The 19,067-nt window shown below is 39.6% G+C and overlaps 1 protein-coding gene across 1 annotated transcript in view; it reads left to right on the top strand.

The window, feature by feature from the left end:
* Positions 1-838: 838 nt before the first annotated feature.
* The window catches only part of MTNR1A (melatonin receptor 1A), a 50,500-nt gene continuing 32,271 nt past the window's right edge, over positions 839-19,067 (top strand). Inside the window, exon 1 of the mRNA XM_036382956.1 lies at positions 839-1,222. Within this exon, the coding sequence (XP_036238849.1) occupies positions 1,030-1,222 (193 nt within the window). The 5' untranslated portion in view covers positions 839-1,029. The remainder of the gene's footprint in view (positions 1,223-19,067) is intronic.

Raw genomic sequence — 19,067 nt, 5'->3', positions numbered from 1 at the left:
CCTCCTCGCAGCTGGGCAATGGCTCCCTGTTCCCTCCTTTCTTTGAAGCAAATGCTGCTTTTGGGGAACAGGCGATCCAGACTTCACCGGGCTCGCAGGGGTGGCACGGGGCATCCCCGCTACCTTTCTCTCCGTCTTCCCCGGGCAGACCGCCCCCGCTGCCCAGGGTACGGGGGAGGAAGAAAGGCTGCAGGGGAGGAAGGAGGGGGGGCAGCCGAGGCGGTGCGTGTCCCCCCCCGCCGCCGCCGCCCCCTCGCTGCGGCAGCACGTGGTGCTCCCGGGACGCGGGTCCTCAGACGCCCCCCCTGCCCAGCCAGCCAGTCTCCTTCGCGAGGAGCTTTTTATAGCAGCTCCGACCCGCTCCCCGATGGGAGGTTTCTCGCCGCGCTCACGTTACCGTGCGGGTGCGATGTTAAATAAAGGAGGGGGAGGAGGGGAGGGGACTTCGGCGGGCGCTTAATTAAGAGCCGGCGTTAACCAGGAGGGCTAAAAATAGCGCCGAGCGCCGCAAACCACCCAACCGCAGACAGCAAGCCCCGTCGATCCCTGCCGCGCCTCCGCCGGTGAATGGAGCGGCCGACGCTGAATGGAGCGGCCGGGAGCATGAATGGGGAAGCGGAGCGCGCCGTGAATGGGGCGGCGCGGCCGCCGCGGGGGGGCGCTGTGGCGCCGCGCGGCAGCAGCTGGAGCCCCGGCCGCGCACGTGCCGGCGCGGGGGCGGCTCGGTGTCACCTGGCGGCAGCGGTGGCGGCGGGCGGGGCGGCGGCGCGGGCGGGCTATAAAAGTGTCCCGCCGCGGCACATGCACACTTCGGGGAAACTTCCTGCCTGGAGTGGCGGCGCCGGCCGCCATGGGAGGTGCGCCCGCTCCCGCCTGCCCCGCTCCGCCCTAGGGCGGGCAGCCCCGCGGCGCAGGGCGGCCGCCACCGCGACCCCCGCCCCGACCTGAGCTGCCCCCGCCGGAGGCAGCGCGGGCGGGCGCGCCCGTCCCGCCGGTACCCGGTAGTGCCCTGGGAGGTTCGGCGGCAGGATGAGAGTGAACGAGAGCGAGCTGAACAGCTCCGTCCTCCCGCGGGACCCGCCGGCCGAGGGCGCCCCGCGCCGCCAGCCCTGGGTGACCTCCACTTTGGCCGCCATCCTCATCTTCACCATCGCGGTGGACCTGCTGGGCAACCTCTTGGTCATCCTCTCCGTCTACCGCAACAAGAAGCTGCGAAACGCGGGTAAGGGGCGGCGGGGAGGCCCGGGGGCGCCGCCCGGGCTGGGGCGGGTGGGGGTCCCGTGGCCCCGGGGGGCAGCGCCGCGGCCGCTTCGTCTGCTGGCGAAACTTTCCCCGAGCGCGGAACTCCGGGGCTGGGCTCTTTGTCTCCATCCCCAGCTGGCGGTTACAGGCTGTGACAGATGCCAAGGGCTCCGTCTTTCCTGCCGAGTCGGTAATCGAGCGGGAAAGGGTATTTTTAGCTCCCGCCACTGAATCCTGGTGCTATTTTTAGCTCTCGGCAGTTCCCACCTAGCAAAAGAGAATGGCAAGTAAGTCGCATTTAAGAATGAAATTTAGACACGGTACTGGGGATGCTGCCTTGGCATACAGTGTGTGTCTGTGCATGCTGGATGCTATTCTTCTGATTGATTTTCTTTGAGTTACAGAAATGTCTTCAGTAACAAATTCTGTGCTTGGAGCTTCAAATCAAGCGAATGCGAAGTTATAAACATTGCAGGATTCAGACAATTCCCTCCCCCCACCTTTGTTCGCCTCCTACTTGCTGTCTAGGTCTTTGGGGAATGGAAAACATCTAACAGAAAACAGCTTTAGGCACTTTTTTAAAAAATCAGCCTCTAATTTTGACAGGATAGAATCTGTGCTGGTCTATTGAGTAAATCCCTCTTAGTTCATGGATTATTGGTCAGACAGGCAGGAACTTCTTCAGATTCATTCTGCTTTATCATGTCAGACCAGCTGCTGCGCACGTGTACCAAATCTGTGCACTCCAAACCCTATGCATCTTTCATTGAAAAAAATACAGGAGCATGGGAAGAAAGCTGTACTGGTAATGAAAGCAGAATTTCACTCCATGACAACTGAGAAGCTGCTTTTATTTTTTCACAACTGGGCTTTTTTCACAACTGGGCTGTCAAGGTCTCCATTACTACTGCACTAAGTTCATTAGTTAATGGCTTAAAATTCATCAGAGGGGGATCTTGAGCCTGGGCTTTGAGCTAGCCTAAGAAAGGTATCTAGTACTGGACTCTGGCAGACAGTGGCATGCTTGTCTTTCTGAGGTTAATTCAGGTAATTCTAGTAGATTGTCTGCTTCAATTTCATTCAGCCACAGTGGAATGCCACACACAAGATCAAAATGAAGAATAACAGATTTTAATTTTTTTTCCTCTCTACAATTGTCACTGATGTAAATTCTGAAAGCTCTTTTATCTTCCTGCTTTCATTGGCAGGAATTCCATTCACTGGAGCTGGCAGGGCAACACTTGCCGTGCCTGTAATTGAAAGGAGGCTCCAACTCCATAAGTCCAAGTGACCACTTGACTACCCTTGTTCCCTGGAAGACTTTTAGATGGAGGGAGAAAGGGTTGAGACAGGCATATTACTTGGGTTACTCTAGGGGAATGGGTGATATTCTCCACCTCCTTAATTAATAAATCTATGCTTTAGCACTTCTGTGGGTAGTTTGCAATATGGACAAGTCTGAAATAAACATGGTGTCTTTTTTCTGGAGACGTAACTGAATGCTTGGGCTCTGTGTGTGCATATCTCTGCTGTAGATATCATGTAATCCCTCCTGAATCTCGACAAGTGCTCACTTGCTCACTTTTACTGCATTTCTTGTTCTTGCCTTTTCTGTCATAGTGACTGTTCAGAACTGCAATAAGCTGGCAACAGCTAGGAGTGTAGAGTATTCTTCTGAACATAAATTGTTTGAGACTGGAACATGAAGTAGATACTTCTTGACCCTCTGAAACAAAGGATTAATTAAAACAAGTACATACTTTGTACAATGTGATGAATAGTTTATAGTCGTGATTTAGGAGAAAAATAGGAGCAAGCTTTTAAAGCTCTTGAGTTTGAGGGTTTTTCTCTTTAAAATATGGGGGGATTTAGTAAATGGATTAAAGGAATCTTTGGAAATAACACAGGTTTTAAAAAGGTGTTGTAAGTGTTCTTGGCTAATCCTGCAAAAACCTTTGCCTGGGAATAACTTTATTTATGTAAGCACCACCATTTAATTGGGCCTTCAATTAGGACTTACTCAGGCAAATAAATTTGTAACAGGAAGTATTTAGAAGACCCTGGCCCAAATTGGTAAGTTTGAAGACTAAAGTCTCCCAAGTCTTGTTTTTCCTAATTCAGATTATTCAGGAGGAGATTACATTGAAAATAATTTGATTTATCCATACAACTAATTTGTAACTTGGTAATGCCAAAGGCAGTTACGACTTTTTACAGAAATGTATTAAGAAAGAAACTTCTACTTTTGCAACAACTTATATTAATTAAGTCTTGCTGGCACATTTATTGAGGAAAAAGGACACAGGATGAAAATTCCACTGGAAAAAGGTCAGGGAGGAACAGAAGATACCTCCTGAAGAAAATGTATCTCACTGAAGATTTTCTTCCCTCTTTGCAAGAGAGGACTAACAGAAATAAAGAGTATTTAACCCTTTCACAAAAAGGTGGATTTGGTGGGGGAAAACATCTTTCATCTCTGTCCTACTCTCTATTATATACATATGTATTGGAAGATACTACAAATTGAACCTGTGGACTTACAATTTAAAAAGTGCATTGGGGAATAGTAGGAAGGCCTAGAAAAACCTTCTCAACAAGTGGTGTAACCTTCCTGACAGTCAGAAGGTTAGTAAAAGACACTGATCAAAGCAGAGAAGTCAGTAACTCAAAGAAGTTTGTCTCAGCAAGCGAGGAGTGTCTGATACTACAGACTCCTTCATAGGCACAAGCATGGCTTCAATAGATGCTCTTCTAGACACAGAAGCTGATGATGCAACTGGTAGGATCCTCTTTTATTTAATGTACTTGACTTGTAATAAGTTTCATAGTTCTGGTCTGTTATTTCTTTTATGGTGGCTTGTAATCCAAGAGGTGCCTGACACCAATTCAGTCCTGATGGGAACAGCTGCAATTTAAAGCTGACCTACACAAAGACTGAATTTGGTTTATGATATCTGTAATCTTTTAACTTTGAAACAAAGTTCAAGGGAAACATTCAAGGCATAAGGATTTTAATGACCATATCTTGGTAGCGTATTCATGCAGCTTGAACTTTAAACTGATGTGCCTTCTTTAATAGCCAATTTTCAAAAAGAATGAGAACAGATCATTTTAAAAAGAAGTTTTGTGTAAATCCTTGTCTAATTTACCCTTATAAATATTCATAGATCAGAAATAAGGTCATTCAACAGATCCACCCTGGGAAGATGCAATAACTAGCCTTAGGGAAGGTGTATTAAAAAACTGTTGGTACTTTTAATGAGTGGAATTTTTACTTGAAACTGTCAACATCAAATCAGAGCATCTCCAAAAACTGAGGAGATCATTTAAGTGATCTATGTAATACTACAGACAAATTTGTTGATTGCTGGTATCCTTATGCCTTTGTTGTTACCCACACCAAGAAAAACAATGCATCAAGAACAAGGTGAGGGAGCAGTTCTAAGTCTTTGACTATGGAGATTACTTTTCTGCTAGTGACATTAAAATGTCAACACATGCCTGTTCTTTTGGTGACAGGTAGATTTGGGTATTCAGTGATTGCAGGACTGGACCATTCTTAAAGTCAGTGAAGAAAGTTTTCTTGAATGGTATTACACCTCTTGCTCTTCTTTCTCTTCCTTTTGAAACTGTTCTCTTGGCCTGATGGGTTGCTTTTTTTCTGGGTGTTCTGTGTGCTGAGGTCCAAAGGTTCCCTGGCTACCCCTCCAGTGGAGTCCAGTGTGGGAAGGGAGGCCCAGCAGCCTCAGCCTCACTCCTGTGTGCCTGTCCTGTCTGCTGACACTTGGCATGGGTTGGGATAACACAGGGACTGGTGCCAGGCTGGTAACTAGCACCTACTAAATCAGGGCAGAAAGCTGCTTCTCACTGATCTCTGTTCTGTGCTAGGTGTAGTTGGGGTTTTGTACATTTTTCTAGCTTTTCATGTCCTTGGCCCAAATGTTTTGTTGCTAAAACTTTGTTACTAGTGAAGAAGGCATAGAGGGAGTTTGACATTGCTGAGGCCCCAGGGCCTGGCAGCAAGATACAGTTAATTTCACTAGGACTGCACACATGCTTAAACTTACCTATGTGTGGTAACTACTCTTCTGAATGAGATGGCAATGACAAAGGGAAAAAACCCCAATGTTTGCATGCTCAATCTGCCTCACCTGCTTTAGATCCCAAGAGTTCTGTGAAGACAGCTCTGAGTGCTCAAAAGAATACAGTGAACTCAAGGGTAATATTGAGTAAGGGTAATCTCTCTAAAATCTCTTCAGATCAGTGAAGTCACTCTTGAAAGAACTAACTAACACAGCTACTTATTTTTTTTTCATTCTTTGCTGAATACTACAACCATTGCAGAATTAGGGTTGGGAATCTATCAGTTAGAATTTAATTTTGGAGGCTTTTCAAACTGGCTCTGGGTTTTGATTCAAGCAGTGTAAGAATCTAGTTGAGGAGTGCTCCTCTCTTAATGCATTTTCTAGAATAAAAATTTTAAAAATAAGGACAGAGTTATCTTTTGATAACCAGATTGGAGATATCATCAGCCTTTTCAGAAAAATGTTGTTCTTGATGATGTTTTGTTTTTTAGTTTTAAAATTATAATATTAAATGCTCTAGTAAAGATTGTTTTATCTAATAAATGAAACTCCTTTTGTGAATTTGAGACTAATGAAATCCTTCTTTTTGTCACAGGTGAACCTTGGACTTCATTTTGTGCCCTGAGAGACTATGGGTAGCCCGACAAATCCTTGACACAAGGAAGAGAGCTTAGAAGATCAAGTTATAGCACAAATTCAGGGTTCTGATAAAAACTGAGATGTTGATGGCAATGAACATTATTTCAGAAATTAATAACTTCCAGTATTAAAAATGGTAAGCTGTTTGGGAGAAGGGAAAATGTCTAGAGGAGATGCTGAATTTTTTCAATTGTTGAACAGAAGTGAGCATAAAAATACAGTTTCAATAAAGTTGTTCCTCAGACTGGTTTTGATTGAATAATTTACTGAATCAAAAGTTTGCTTCAAAGGCTTGTTTAAATGGTGCTGTGCTGTTAGTGATCCAAAGGTAGAGGTGAGTATTCCAAATAATTAATAATTTATTCTTGCTAATGTGTCTGTCAAGCTCAGGTATTTATTCTTTTCACAAGATTCTGCATTTTGAAGTTTTTAGAGACATTGCTTTTTCTAGTGTAGCTGCTGCCAGTGGGCAGTGATACTCATATGCTCTACTATTTTCTGTCTCTTTTCGGTTATTTTTGAGGGGTTTTTCCTTTTCTCATAAAGTTTTTTTTTATCTTTGGTTTTTTCATTAGCAATATCCAATTTGCTTCTGCTCTTCTCTCTTTCCTATTTCTTTTCACGCTGTCCACTTTTCTTTCATAACATGGATACTTCATGTCTTTCCAGCAGTCAGACATCAGCAAGTCTAGGTTAGTGACAGAAAATGCTACCAAGAGAAGTCATCCAGTGCTGGAGTGGCAATGTCCATTCTGTTTCTCTGGTCAGGCTTGCTTTCCTAGGGCAGTAAAAACTTTGTGGTGTCAATTCAATGCTAGGCATCACAGTTTAGTTTTACTATGTCAATAAGAACTTGTCCCCTTTGCTCTTGGCAGTTTTTCTCTTAGTCACATCTCTGAGCTATCTTAAGTTCCACATTTCCACTCTTGAGAAACAATTACAGACCTCTGTTTCAGGAGGACAGGTGTTAGTAAGAATTCCTCAGGATAACAGAAAACATATTGCTAACAACGCAAAAAATGTTTGCTTATTGAATGAACAAATGAACATGTATTTAATGTGTGTAGTTAAGTAATGCTTGGGACTATAATACAGATGCTGCTACTAAACAAATCCAAAGTTCTTTCCAAATCTAGCCCTCCTAAAGTCACAGGTAGACAGGTGGGATAATCAAGATTTCAAGTAGAACAGCAACTGAAAGCAATCAGCAAAGCTGTTTACAACATTTAGATAGTATCTTCTGTAGCTTTGTGGTAGTCACTGACCAGTATGTGTAAAAAGTTTCATGTTCTACAGGTTTTCTTAATGAGGAGACAGACTTCCCTTCCTTGAGGAAACACTTAACACCAGAAGTAAAAATTTGCAGCTCATTCTTTTCATTTTATAAATCTCCTAATACAGTACCAGGTTGTATAGCTAGATATGCTTTTTGAAGAGTAGGTGTTAGACTACTGATCTTCATAAAAATTCAGGTCTTGATTATATCAGAGAATCCTGTACTGGAGTTGGGAACTTGAATTTGTTTGTTTGGGTTTTAGGCAGGATGGTGGGTTGGGTTTTCTTGGTGGTGGAAGACTCATCTTTTCCATTGCTAGAATTCCACTAAAGTCCTTCAATGCTTCATTTGGACTCTCTATCCTTCCTGAGAACCCCTGTTCTCTAAATGAGAGACAACAGAAGCAGCCAATTTTAGACACTTACATGCATGACCAAGCACTGAAATTCTCTAGTTAAACACAGACTAAGCAGCTGGAAAGGTTTATGGATGTTTTCAAATTAATTATATTTTCAGTTAACACCTTTAAACTGACTGTTCAGCTACCTTTATTGTGAAAGTTGGACTGGATATGTACTTTTTTTCATTTAGGCCTACAGAAACCCCATCCAGCACGATGTGTACATGGTATTCTGCACATGGTGCTGAAGTATAAGGTCTGTTTATGTCATATCACCATGGGGTTGTTTGTTTGGGGTTTGGTTTTGGCTGCAGATGCAAAGTTAGCAAAGTTGATTTGTATTCAGGGAGAGGACACCAAGCAGAGGTAGTTTCCCCCTGTGCTGACAGAGGTCAGCTCCATGCTTGGTTTTGAGGTCAATGTGACTTCTTTTTTAGTCAGCTGTTTCAGCTGCACCAAGTAAAAGCCTACTGAGGTTATGGTGCAGCTGCCAGAACTCAGCCAGACAATTGGCCAGCTCTGTGGAGATGAACCACAGTGACGAATGGGCATGAGTACAGGGATCAGCTTTGAAAACAGATATCCAGTCATGCCATGCAGAAGTTCCACCAAGTCTTTGCATTCTGGGAAAAAAATTGAGTATTCTTTTTCCCCAGTAGTGCCTACAGGTTTCATTTTATGTTTGTTTTCCAGAATGACTGATAAACAGTTTTCTACTCCTTAGTTTAACTTGATTTTTAAGGACGTCTTCATCTCCCTGTCTGTATTTGGGAGACATTTTTCATTTTCACAGGTGAAAGAGTCTAGTACAGCTAGGGTGTGACATTTTTATTAGGAGTACTTTGAAAATATGGGAGTTGCACATTATGAAGAATCAAAGTTTGCATAAATGCAAATTAATCGTTTACTTCAGTTGCATTTTTCTTTTATTTTGGATGAAGAATTAATGGTCTTTAAAGTTAAGGCATATTAATGTAAAATACACAATCTTAATTATAGTAATTATTTACATTAAAGATGTCTCTCAGATTATCAGTGTAATGCTGAGGTCTGCCTTCTGTAATTTGAGTATTGCAATGTGCATCAACTAACATGCAGGTTCACATAATATTAATCTACTTGAAACCTAGGTTCTTCCCCACATTACTGTTATTCCATATTACATCTCTGAACCTTCCCTCAATCTGTCACTAAATTAGCTCTCACTTAGAACACAGGACTGAATGGGATCTTTTCAGTCATCAAATAAAATTTTCAGGTGTTGTGGGTGTTCATAGAAATCCTTTTGGAGTCACCTTGCCCCAACTGAAGAAGAGTTGATACATTGGAAGGTGGCTTAGTGAGGTTTTGGATGCTGCATGAAGTGTCTGAGGCCAGGTTCAATGATGCTTTGAGCAACCTGGTGTAGTGGAATGTGTCCCTGCCCATAGCAGGGGGTTGCAACTAAATGATCTTTAAGGTCCCTTTCAACCCAACCCATTCTATGATTCCCATTGCCTGGGTGTTTTCTGTCGGTTTATATGCTTTTGCTGTTGTACCAATATTACATAGCATTGCTATTCCTGTAATGAGAATAAAAGTATCACCTCCTGGCTGTTGCTTTGCTAGTCAAAAGAAGGTTGATAGACTAACAGAATGTGGTTTCTACAAAATCACCTTTCCCCTTTGCAAGGAAGCACCATCTCCAGAAGTATGCCTGATCTCTGGAAATAACTTCCCTAAAAGTGAAATCCTGGTTTTACTGAAATCAATAGCAAATCTCCTACCAAGGTCCTGTCTTGCTTCCCTTTTTGTCTCTGCAATACTTGCCAGTGAGTAAGAAGGCTGATGTACTGCTCATAGCCCTAAACTCTAAGTCTGGTAAGCAGAGAAGTCTTCCATAAGTCTGGAGATGGAATAGGATTTTTGTTGGATCCCTGATAGTGTTGTAATAAAGTTGAATACAGGTAAGGGTCATGAGTGCCTGACCTATGTGTCCTGAGGTGGGTGCATTGTAGGAAGCCACTTACAATTTCATATACAGTAGGTATGCAAGCTATTAAGTCTGGAAATTGATGCTTCAAGAACACAGTTGGGAATAAATAAAACACAAGAGACCATCAATGATTGCTACTTTGTAGGGCTACAAATGGGAATTATTACTTAGGACAAAGACAGTTTTACTTGTACTGGAGTTGTCTGGTCAGATCACACAAGTATATTCTTGATATATTTGTCCTTTTCTATTTTCTAGGAACTCATTGTTCTTTATTACATTCATTAATCGGAGTAAATTGGGGGTTTGCTGCTGTAGATGTATAGCTGGGTGTTTCTGTTGTGAATTATATCATCATATGTGTATGATGTTCCTTTGGAAATTTCTCAGTCTGGCTGTCTGTGATCACTAATTTTTCAGTTGGTTTTGTTTTTCCCTTGTCTGAAGAACTGTACTGTTGAGAATCTCTTCAGTGCTTATAAACCCATCTTATTCTCCGTTCCTGATGAGGTAACGCATTCCAACATCTCTCACTGAGGATTTTCATGGCATTGGCAGTGTCTTATCTTGGGTATGTACAGAACCACATTTATATTAAAGCACATGCAAATCCTACTGATTTTTACCATGTTGCAGAAGTTATTCAACCAAAGGTTGCTTAATTTTGTGTAGTTTGGGTTCATGAATTTACAGATACTCATACATCCAGAAACGTTTCCTCTAATTTGGTGGTTTTTGCAGAAAGACCTTTTCATTTAACCTTTTTTTTTTTCCTACTGCAACATCTGCTGGCACATTGTAACTCATAATTTTGTGTATTGCTTGTGGATATACACACTCCAGAAATTAGTCTCTCATACACAGGAGAACAATATTCAGCATTTCTGAGGGGAGGGAGGACAGTAATCTTTACTTTTGCAGCACCTAGACACAGATGGTGGCTTTAATTCTTAGGATAAATTAGAAGAATTTTGGTGGTTTTTAATTCATGGTTATTGAGACGGCTTCCCTTGGGAATTTTTGTATTTGTGAGTGTCATGTACACATAGTCTTCATTGGCCAAGCTCATTCTAACTGTTCTGGATGCAAACTTTCAGGACTACAGAGTTAACAAAGCAATCCTTGTCAAGCTCAGCAAAAGAGCTTTTCATCTCCTCTATACTGGTAAGTATGGAGAAAACAGCAATTTGTGTCTTAGCATATATTAAATATCTAATGTAGAGCTCAAAATGCAGTCAGATTTTCTTGCTCTTGCAGCAATGGTTTTTGAACAATTTTTTGGCAAATAATTGGGCATTTTGTTTTCACTTAAAATTTGTGTACGTACTGTTGTTTTTTGCAGCTGTTCTGATTCCTTTTTCTCTTGCCCCTTCAGTGCATCCCACTACTGCAGTGCCTGATAATGACTATGAACATTTTGTTGGTTGGTGGGAAACTGCCTTGATTCTCTTAATTTTTGTGGCACAATAATTGTCTCCTTTGTAGGCAATCTCCAAAAATATTTTATATTTACCTAACATATCCACTTTTGTTCAATGACTTCTGCATGTTCCTGTGAATTTGACATGCTTCGCTCATCATACATTTGCACTTTTTCTTTGGATGATCCATACCCATTGGGTATTGTGCATGAAGATGACCACTCCTGTATTGAAGAACAACTTTTCACTTGCTAAATTGTTTGCTGCTGGATTTTTTGTTTTCCTTTGTTTTTCCTCCCTACATTTTTCCACTGAGTGTGGATGTCAGGTTTTTTTCTGAAAGGCTCTTATTTTAGAGTTGTTGTTGACTCTGGTCTCTCCCTCATGGTCCCCTTTACATGTTCTGTCATAACTGGTATTTATACACTCTGTAAAAATAAAATTCTGAGATGCTGCAGAATTCTTAGGGGCATTAGGAATGCTATAATTTTAAATGAAGTGCTGCTTTTGTAATTATTCCTTGTAAGAATTTCTAATGCATAATTTGTGACAATCTAGAGGAGATTATGCAGTTGTGCAAAGCTCGCACTTGTACCTTGTTAATACCCCTTGTAGCTGTTCTTATCTGCAACATGGCCTAAAGGTGTGGCTGAATCTTACAAACATGGACGTGCAGAACTATGAATGGAAAAAAAAATGAGGTGTACAAGATAAGTTTAAGTAACCTAGTGGGTGTAGAATTTGCAGTCAGTTTGTTATTGGGGCTTGTTTTGTACTGGGATGTCCCATCTGTCACAAGAGTGATGCATCCTTTCATTGCAAGCTTTTTTCATTGCTAGTGGGTGTTTTGTTTTCCTTTTCTCAAGCAATTGCAGTGGCAGGCCTTTGCTGCCAGAATGTTTCCTGGGGTAAAGCTGCCTGAGCATGTCTTTCTAGTGCAGACACAGCTATCACCAGAGCAGTGAATGGATTTCTAAGATCTTCTGCTTACATAGGTATTTATATTAACTCCTGTCCCCATATTTACTCAGAAAAATTTCTTGATCAAATTCAAATTTCACAGAGATTTCACCTGTTTCTGTCTTTTGAATTGCTGATCATTTGTTGTGATGACTGGACAGAATATTTGCTTACTTTACTCAAAACCAAGAAACTTGCTTGTCTTGCAAATAAATCTCCAAATCATAGATTTGCTTGTGTTGTTTTTGGTCTACACTCTTATACAGGTATTCCAATGAAGTAAATTAAATTTTCAGTAGAAACATTGTGAGGTAGCTACAGTATGTTTCATTTAAGCTAATACCTATTCTGAAGACATATTTACAGCATTATTTTAAGGATTTATTTTGTTGGAACAATTTTACATAATCATTTTCTAAGTGCAAATGCAGTATGTGATCAAATACTTTTTTAGAAAAACACAAAATATTGACTTTTTAGTGCACTGGAAATAAATGACTGTCTAATAATCATGTGTAAAGTAAAAAAGAGTCATATGAGCTGACAAATTAGGAATGCAGTGTAACTGCAAAAATTGGATTACTATGACAGCTATAGTAGGGCACTCATTAGTCTGTAATCCTAAACCCAGCCTTCCTCTCACAGGTCTAATTATTGAGTTGATCTAATCATTAAAAGTAAGGTACTACTCTCTGCATAGATACCTGGATGATTGCTTGGGGCTGGAGTCTCTCTGTTTTAGCAGAAACTGCTCTCAGGATTAAAGCCCCACCCCACAGCCAGTGATTACAGCTGCAGTAATTATGGTGCTCCTGGTGAGCAGAAAGGGCCCCACTGCCAACTCTCTCATTCTTGCAAGGTGATTCCAGTCCACAGGGTGTCATTCAGCTAGCAGCCTCAAAATGGTGCTGTTCTTTTGTGCTTTCTTTAATTTCTCTTGCTTCTGGAAAAGAAATGGGACCCTTCAGAATCCAGAATATTTCAGGATGAGTTTTTTTGCTCTTAGTGTCATTTGATAAGTATAGTTGGTAAGTATTGATATCGTTGATAAGTACCCCGACATATTTGCCCTGAACTTAATTATTCAACTTAGTTTTTAGCTCCAGCTTGGAATTCTTCTTGGCCACAATGCAGAGCAGTACATCTACTCAAGGATACCTCTGCACCATCTGCAAAATGGATGTGCGTGGAGCTAAACGCCAACATAAAAAAACCTTGTTACAAAGAGGCTTTCCAGAAGGGTCTTCACTTTAGTTCACTACATCTTGCTTCCACCAGGTTTCTGGTGGAATCTGGAGATCATCTTAGATTGCACTGTTAAGGGAATGCATTTGATTCAGTTCTTGTACTTGATCATTATCTGACAGGGATAATGAAACATTTTGTTGCTCATAAGTAAAACAAAACAGCATGTTATCCAGCATGCCCTAAAGGTCTATATAATACATACAAGTAGGCATAGTTAATTTTGTCTTTTTTTCTTGCCCTTTTTTTCTCTGGGGTGTTAAGCAGCTTTAGGTTGCTTTTCCAGCTCTTCAACAACAAATGGCAGCAGTCTCTCCAATGCTGGTATTTTTGTTCCTTTGGAGGAGCAGACTTAAAAAAATCTCCTATTGAAATCCTAATGAAAGGGCATTAGTCGCTCTTTTCCTTAGTGTCTTCCAGAACCATCTTCCCAATCCTATGTAGACTTCATTGACTCCATACTCAAAGTTCAGATGTGACCTTTTTCTTCCAATCTCTGTCCATATGTTGAATACTAAATTTCTGAGCACTTGCATACATGTCACCTCTGTCTTGTTCTGGCTGAAATTTTTGCTCTTAAGACTGTCCTTTTTGTTCTTCTATATGTCATAAATGTTTTTCTATATTTGTTCCAAGCCAAAGCTTATAAATCATTACATTTCATTTGATATTCTCATCAATTTTGCTTTATGCCATGATTTTCAGGCTATCAGTGTAGAAAATATAAATCCATTGGCTTCTATTGCTTTTTGCAGTCCCTATACAATTTTTTTCTACATGTGTTTTCTATATCAAATCCTGTTTTGTTTTAAACTGTGACTGTGTTTAGGAAATAATGACTTTAAAAATGACACAAAATTTATCACTTCCTATATTCTGCATCTACATCAAATGCCTTCAGTTTACAAATCATTGTGAAACATGAGGAATGTTCAGCTATGAAATCTATTCTACATGTACAGATAGGCTTGATAGCATTCCAGTTAATGACTACTAGTAGTAATATCTGAAAGAAAGTACAGCAACAATGCAACTTCAGTCAAAACAATTTCCAAAGACAGACATTTTTTAGTAAGTTAGAGACAAAGAGTTGAACAATCTGAAATACGGCATTTAATATTTACCAATAAGTATTTGTTGATTCTTGCTGTTCAACTTTTTGTTTGGATTATGGACACTGGACAATAGAGTTTTCTTGGAGTTAAGCTGTTTAAATCAGTACCTATTGCTTTGTTAAATGTCCAGACAGATGGCTTGTTTTAGTGGATCAGCATTGCCTTCAAAATTTCATGTACTGGCACTTTTCAGAAAGGAGGAGCTATGGAGAAGAGAATTAATAGGAATTTTGAAATTAATCTCAATGAAATGAAGCAAATGGTAGAATAATTTTGAATCTGAAATTCCCATTTTCTAGTTTTGGGAATTCAGGAAAAAAAAATCACTGCATGCTTTTCTGTCACTAGTGACTTCTACTGATACAGTTAACTATTGCTTGGATCTATTGATTTCCCTGACAACACTATAAAGCCCTTCAAGCAGCAATAGTGTATGCATTGTGCAGACCACTGACACCAAAAAAAGATATATATGTAATGAAAAAATAAGAGTAAGGCCTTTCTAAGTATGGAACAAAATTTTCCAACCACATGATTTTTTTTCAGAATTCTATTATTAGCGTGGGAAGCATTTTCCAAGAAAATCAAATACTATCTGGAACTGACATCAGTCTGTTTTATTTGAACCCATACTGTTTATATGTTTGTTGACATTTTTTTGAGGCATGTGCAATGCTAAGTAATTTCTTATCAGCTGAGAATGGGTTTCCTTATTTTACAACTGTCTGTCTCTGGTTACATCCACTGTTGTAATATTGTAAAGCCCAGTTTCTAAGCCATTTTTGGTCTTCACTGTTTGGGTGATAGTGGCTTGTATGTTGCATTACAGTTCTGCTACTGAATCTACTTGTTCCAATACTTTATGTTCTCATGAACATTTCTCAGCTTCATTCTGGAGCAGTCTTTTGTCCCAGTATGACAGCCATAGTTCTTTGTCCTAAATAACTGCAGAAGATATCATCTTTCACAGCCATAAAGAAGCCTTGTATAAAACTATAACTGCAGCTTTTCTTCCAACTTGGGTTTTCATAGAATGAACATATGCTTCATGAATGAGCATATATTTAATGCATTTAATTTCTTTTACTACATCCCCAATTTTATCTGATCCATCTTTCTGCTTTCTGTCACTTACGTTCTTCAGTGTCTCCTCATATTCTCTCTGAATTTGTATCCTTAAGCTATTGCATGGATGCCTGTAGTGTCCCTCGTGGTTTTTTTGTCAGGGTTCACTAATCCACTGTTGATTTTATCCCCAAAAAGAATAAAAAAAATTATATTGTGTGTCTAGCATGCACATTTTAGCTGAGTATTTTTTTAAATATCCTTTTTCTTTCTTTCAGAACACTTAATTTTTTGCATCACTTATTTGATCATCTGATCCTAAATGTTGCTTAAGTTATGTGTATAGACTCTTCTTATTTCTTAATAGTTGTGTTAGGATCTTCAAGACCAATACAATGCCCACAACCTCTTGAGGAATTTCAGGTGCTTCTTAATGAGATTTGAGTGATGGATGCATGTTCTGACCATGCCTAGCATGGTTAGTTTAGCATATTTAAGTGTACAGCAATAAGGAAGCTTTTCAACTTCAGTGATACTGTAATAATTTTTGAGAGAAACTATTAAGAACTATCCTTATTCTGGACTGTTGCTTCACTAAGGTCCTTTCACCTTGGGCTTTTTGGATCCTTTCACTTCTTAGATGTGTCAGGTAAGACAGTGTCAGACTCTCTTACCTGAGTGAGACCTATTATCTCTGTAAAGTGAGTATCCATAATAATGCAGTATGTTGACTTCGGTCACTTTAAAAAGCTTGAGAGAACCTCTAAATACTGTGAAGGATACTAAGTTTCTCTGAATCTTAAGCCTTATATGCTATTTATTCTGTAGTACTTTAGAGATGAGCCAGAGATTTGTGAATCTGTGTTTGGGGTAAGTCACCTGTTCTGAATATGGGAAATTGGGATTTTATTGTTTACTCATTACTTCAAGACTTGTGGCTTTATATAGAGTGCAGACTGTTGTCCTGTGTGGGGCCAGGAGTTGGACTCAATGATCCTTGTGGGTCCCTTTCAACTCAGTATATTCTGTGATTTGTCGTTGCACATATTAATTTCTCAACTCCAAGTTTTATACTCTCCCTGCTCTTTTGTTAGTGTTCTATGAGCCTATCAGTGTGCAAATCAGTCTTGATCTTCCCATAAATTTTTAAACGACTTTTGTGCAGCTTGTGAAAGTCTGTAAATGTACCTTGTATGATAACTTTGAATACATAACTTTGAATACATAACTTTGAAATAACATAACTTTGAAATAACATAAATAACTTTGAAACACTTTAATTTTTCTCCAAACATCCTTTATTATGAATTCATTTTGCTTACAAAAGTCAATGAATATGAACACTCAATGAATATGTCCAATACACCTTCAAAAAATGAAATTATTAATGTAATTAGACGGGTTTTTTATAATCATGTACTGACACAACTGAAGTTGCACAGCTGTTTTGGTGAGGTGATAAAATGAAGATAAACATTAGGGGATGTTTACCTTATTTTTTTTTTCTTTGATTATTCCAAAATGTGTCATTTTGAGAGCATCAGTTAGATGGCAAGGCTAGGGGATTTCATGAGGTTGTTATTCAGCTGATCCTTGGTTCAGCTACATCATAGTCTTTTCAGTACAGCTGTAACTAAACATTTGTTACTGGACTGCAGGTACTGGATACTGTGGCCTCCCTCTAAAACATCTTAATTTCCAGCATTTTCATATAATACCATTTAAAACTCCCGTGTCCATTTGTCTTTTTGATCTTGTATGTCATGAAGATCATTCACTAATGATACAAGTCCGTAGGTCATGGGAGTTCTTTTAGCTTTATGTCAGCCCTTTTAGCCATGCTGTTTTCTATCTTCAATGAAAATAGGGCTTTTAGAATTTTTCCCTCAAATGACAGTTCAAAGAATGTCTAATATGTCCCAGAATATATTTTCTGTCACTTTTTGCATCAGTACCTAAAGCTTGTGCTATTCTTCACTGAGCTGGCCCTAAAATCTTCATTTTACCATTTGGAGTGTCATCTCTGATTTCAACAGTATGAAAAGCTCTTCCAGAGCTTTTCATACTGTTGAAATCAGAAGCTTCACAGAAGATACTGTACTCTGCCATAAGCAGAAGACGGGCTTGAGTTGCATATCTCTCCTTGCTATTTTGCTCCAATCAAAGAAGTTGCCATTGTTTTAAAGTGTTTATCCAAAAAAGCTCTCTTCTGTACTTGGTGGCAAATCTACAGTGCTGCTTATTTACAGGCAGTTCTGTCTGTTTTCTCCCAAGACCAGCATGTCTGATGATCACGTTGAGAAGACTGCAGGATATCTGTGAATAGATTTACTGTAAAATTTTACAGGTCTCCTTTAGCTTGTGAATTTTTAAACTTCTAATAAAATTGTTTATGTCCTTGTAAACAAGGTGAAATACCAGTCAGTGGTGACTATGCATGTGTGAAAATTCTACTGACAGCCATAAAGTAGTCATAAAATATAGGCTTGGAATAGCTTTAAAATCACTACAAGAAAAGCTAATACTGTTTGCCACTCTAGCTATGGTCTTTGCCTCTTAAATTGCAGACTTCAGAACTTTCTGGAAAGTTTCCATTCTGCTGACACTGATGTTTATATGTTGATGTTAATTTTAAGGGCTAATGAGTGACTTTGACTTAGAAGTATTATCATCAGAGAGAATTAACAAGCTTTTTACATTAAAACATTAGTCTGGCTCTAGCAGCCAAATGTTCTCTCTCATAAAAGCTAAGTTAATCAGAGAAGACTCCTGAAAACTCTTGTCCCTGAAGAAGATAAGTAGCAGAGCTGAGGTCACAGAGTAAACCACAAATCAAGCCACTTTCATGGCTCAAAGATTTGTTAGCACAGCTCTAAACTGTAAACAGAAATTTTCTAAAAAGCATTTCAGTGGTCCCTCTGTTTATAGTGCAGTGATTAAAAAAATTGAAACTCCCATGACCAGTTTAAGGGGAAAGCACAAATATGGAGTCTTATTTTCATTTCCACATGCCTTACCTACCAATTTGCAAAAGTATCTTTTAAACCAAAGGAAAAAGATGAAAGAGGCTTTTGTTTATGGCAAGAGAAATTAAATTACATAGCAGTAGGAATAATATTACCCATTTCATGCTTTTATCTATACTGCTCATCATGGACTGAGCTTCTATGTAGTAAATATTTAAAAAGCACCAAAAAAAGACTTCTCTCTTAAAAGGGTTACAATTAAGCCATTGTGAACTCAGTTTGTGCAATTGTTTATTATTTGAAGTCTGATCAAAGCAGTATTCCAGAATTCTCTGCTAATCATTCATTCCAGATGTGCGTCAGAGCTATAACTTGTATTACAATTGGACAAACCATGTGGCAGCCTGAAAGACTGTTTGGACTGTGTATATCATATACTAAAGGAAATATATCCTTATTATGTGATATCTTTTGTATTGCTCAGAGCAGCACCCCTTACAATAATAATTTCATTTATAATTAACATCTGCATAGCTCTGGCTGCACATTTTCTGCCCTCTCTGTGAGAATACAGCTAATGATATATTTATCTTCAAACCTAATTTCAGATGGACTGAGTATCTCAAACTGTTCTGTTCAATTCAGTGTCGTATTTCATCTATTGTATGAAAATCCAGA

This window comes from Molothrus ater, chromosome 4 (assembly GCF_012460135.2).
Source record: "Molothrus ater isolate BHLD 08-10-18 breed brown headed cowbird chromosome 4, BPBGC_Mater_1.1, whole genome shotgun sequence".
NCBI classification, from domain to species: domain Eukaryota; kingdom Metazoa; phylum Chordata; class Aves; order Passeriformes; family Icteridae; genus Molothrus; species Molothrus ater.
This window is presented reverse-complemented; position numbering and strand designations above follow the sequence as displayed.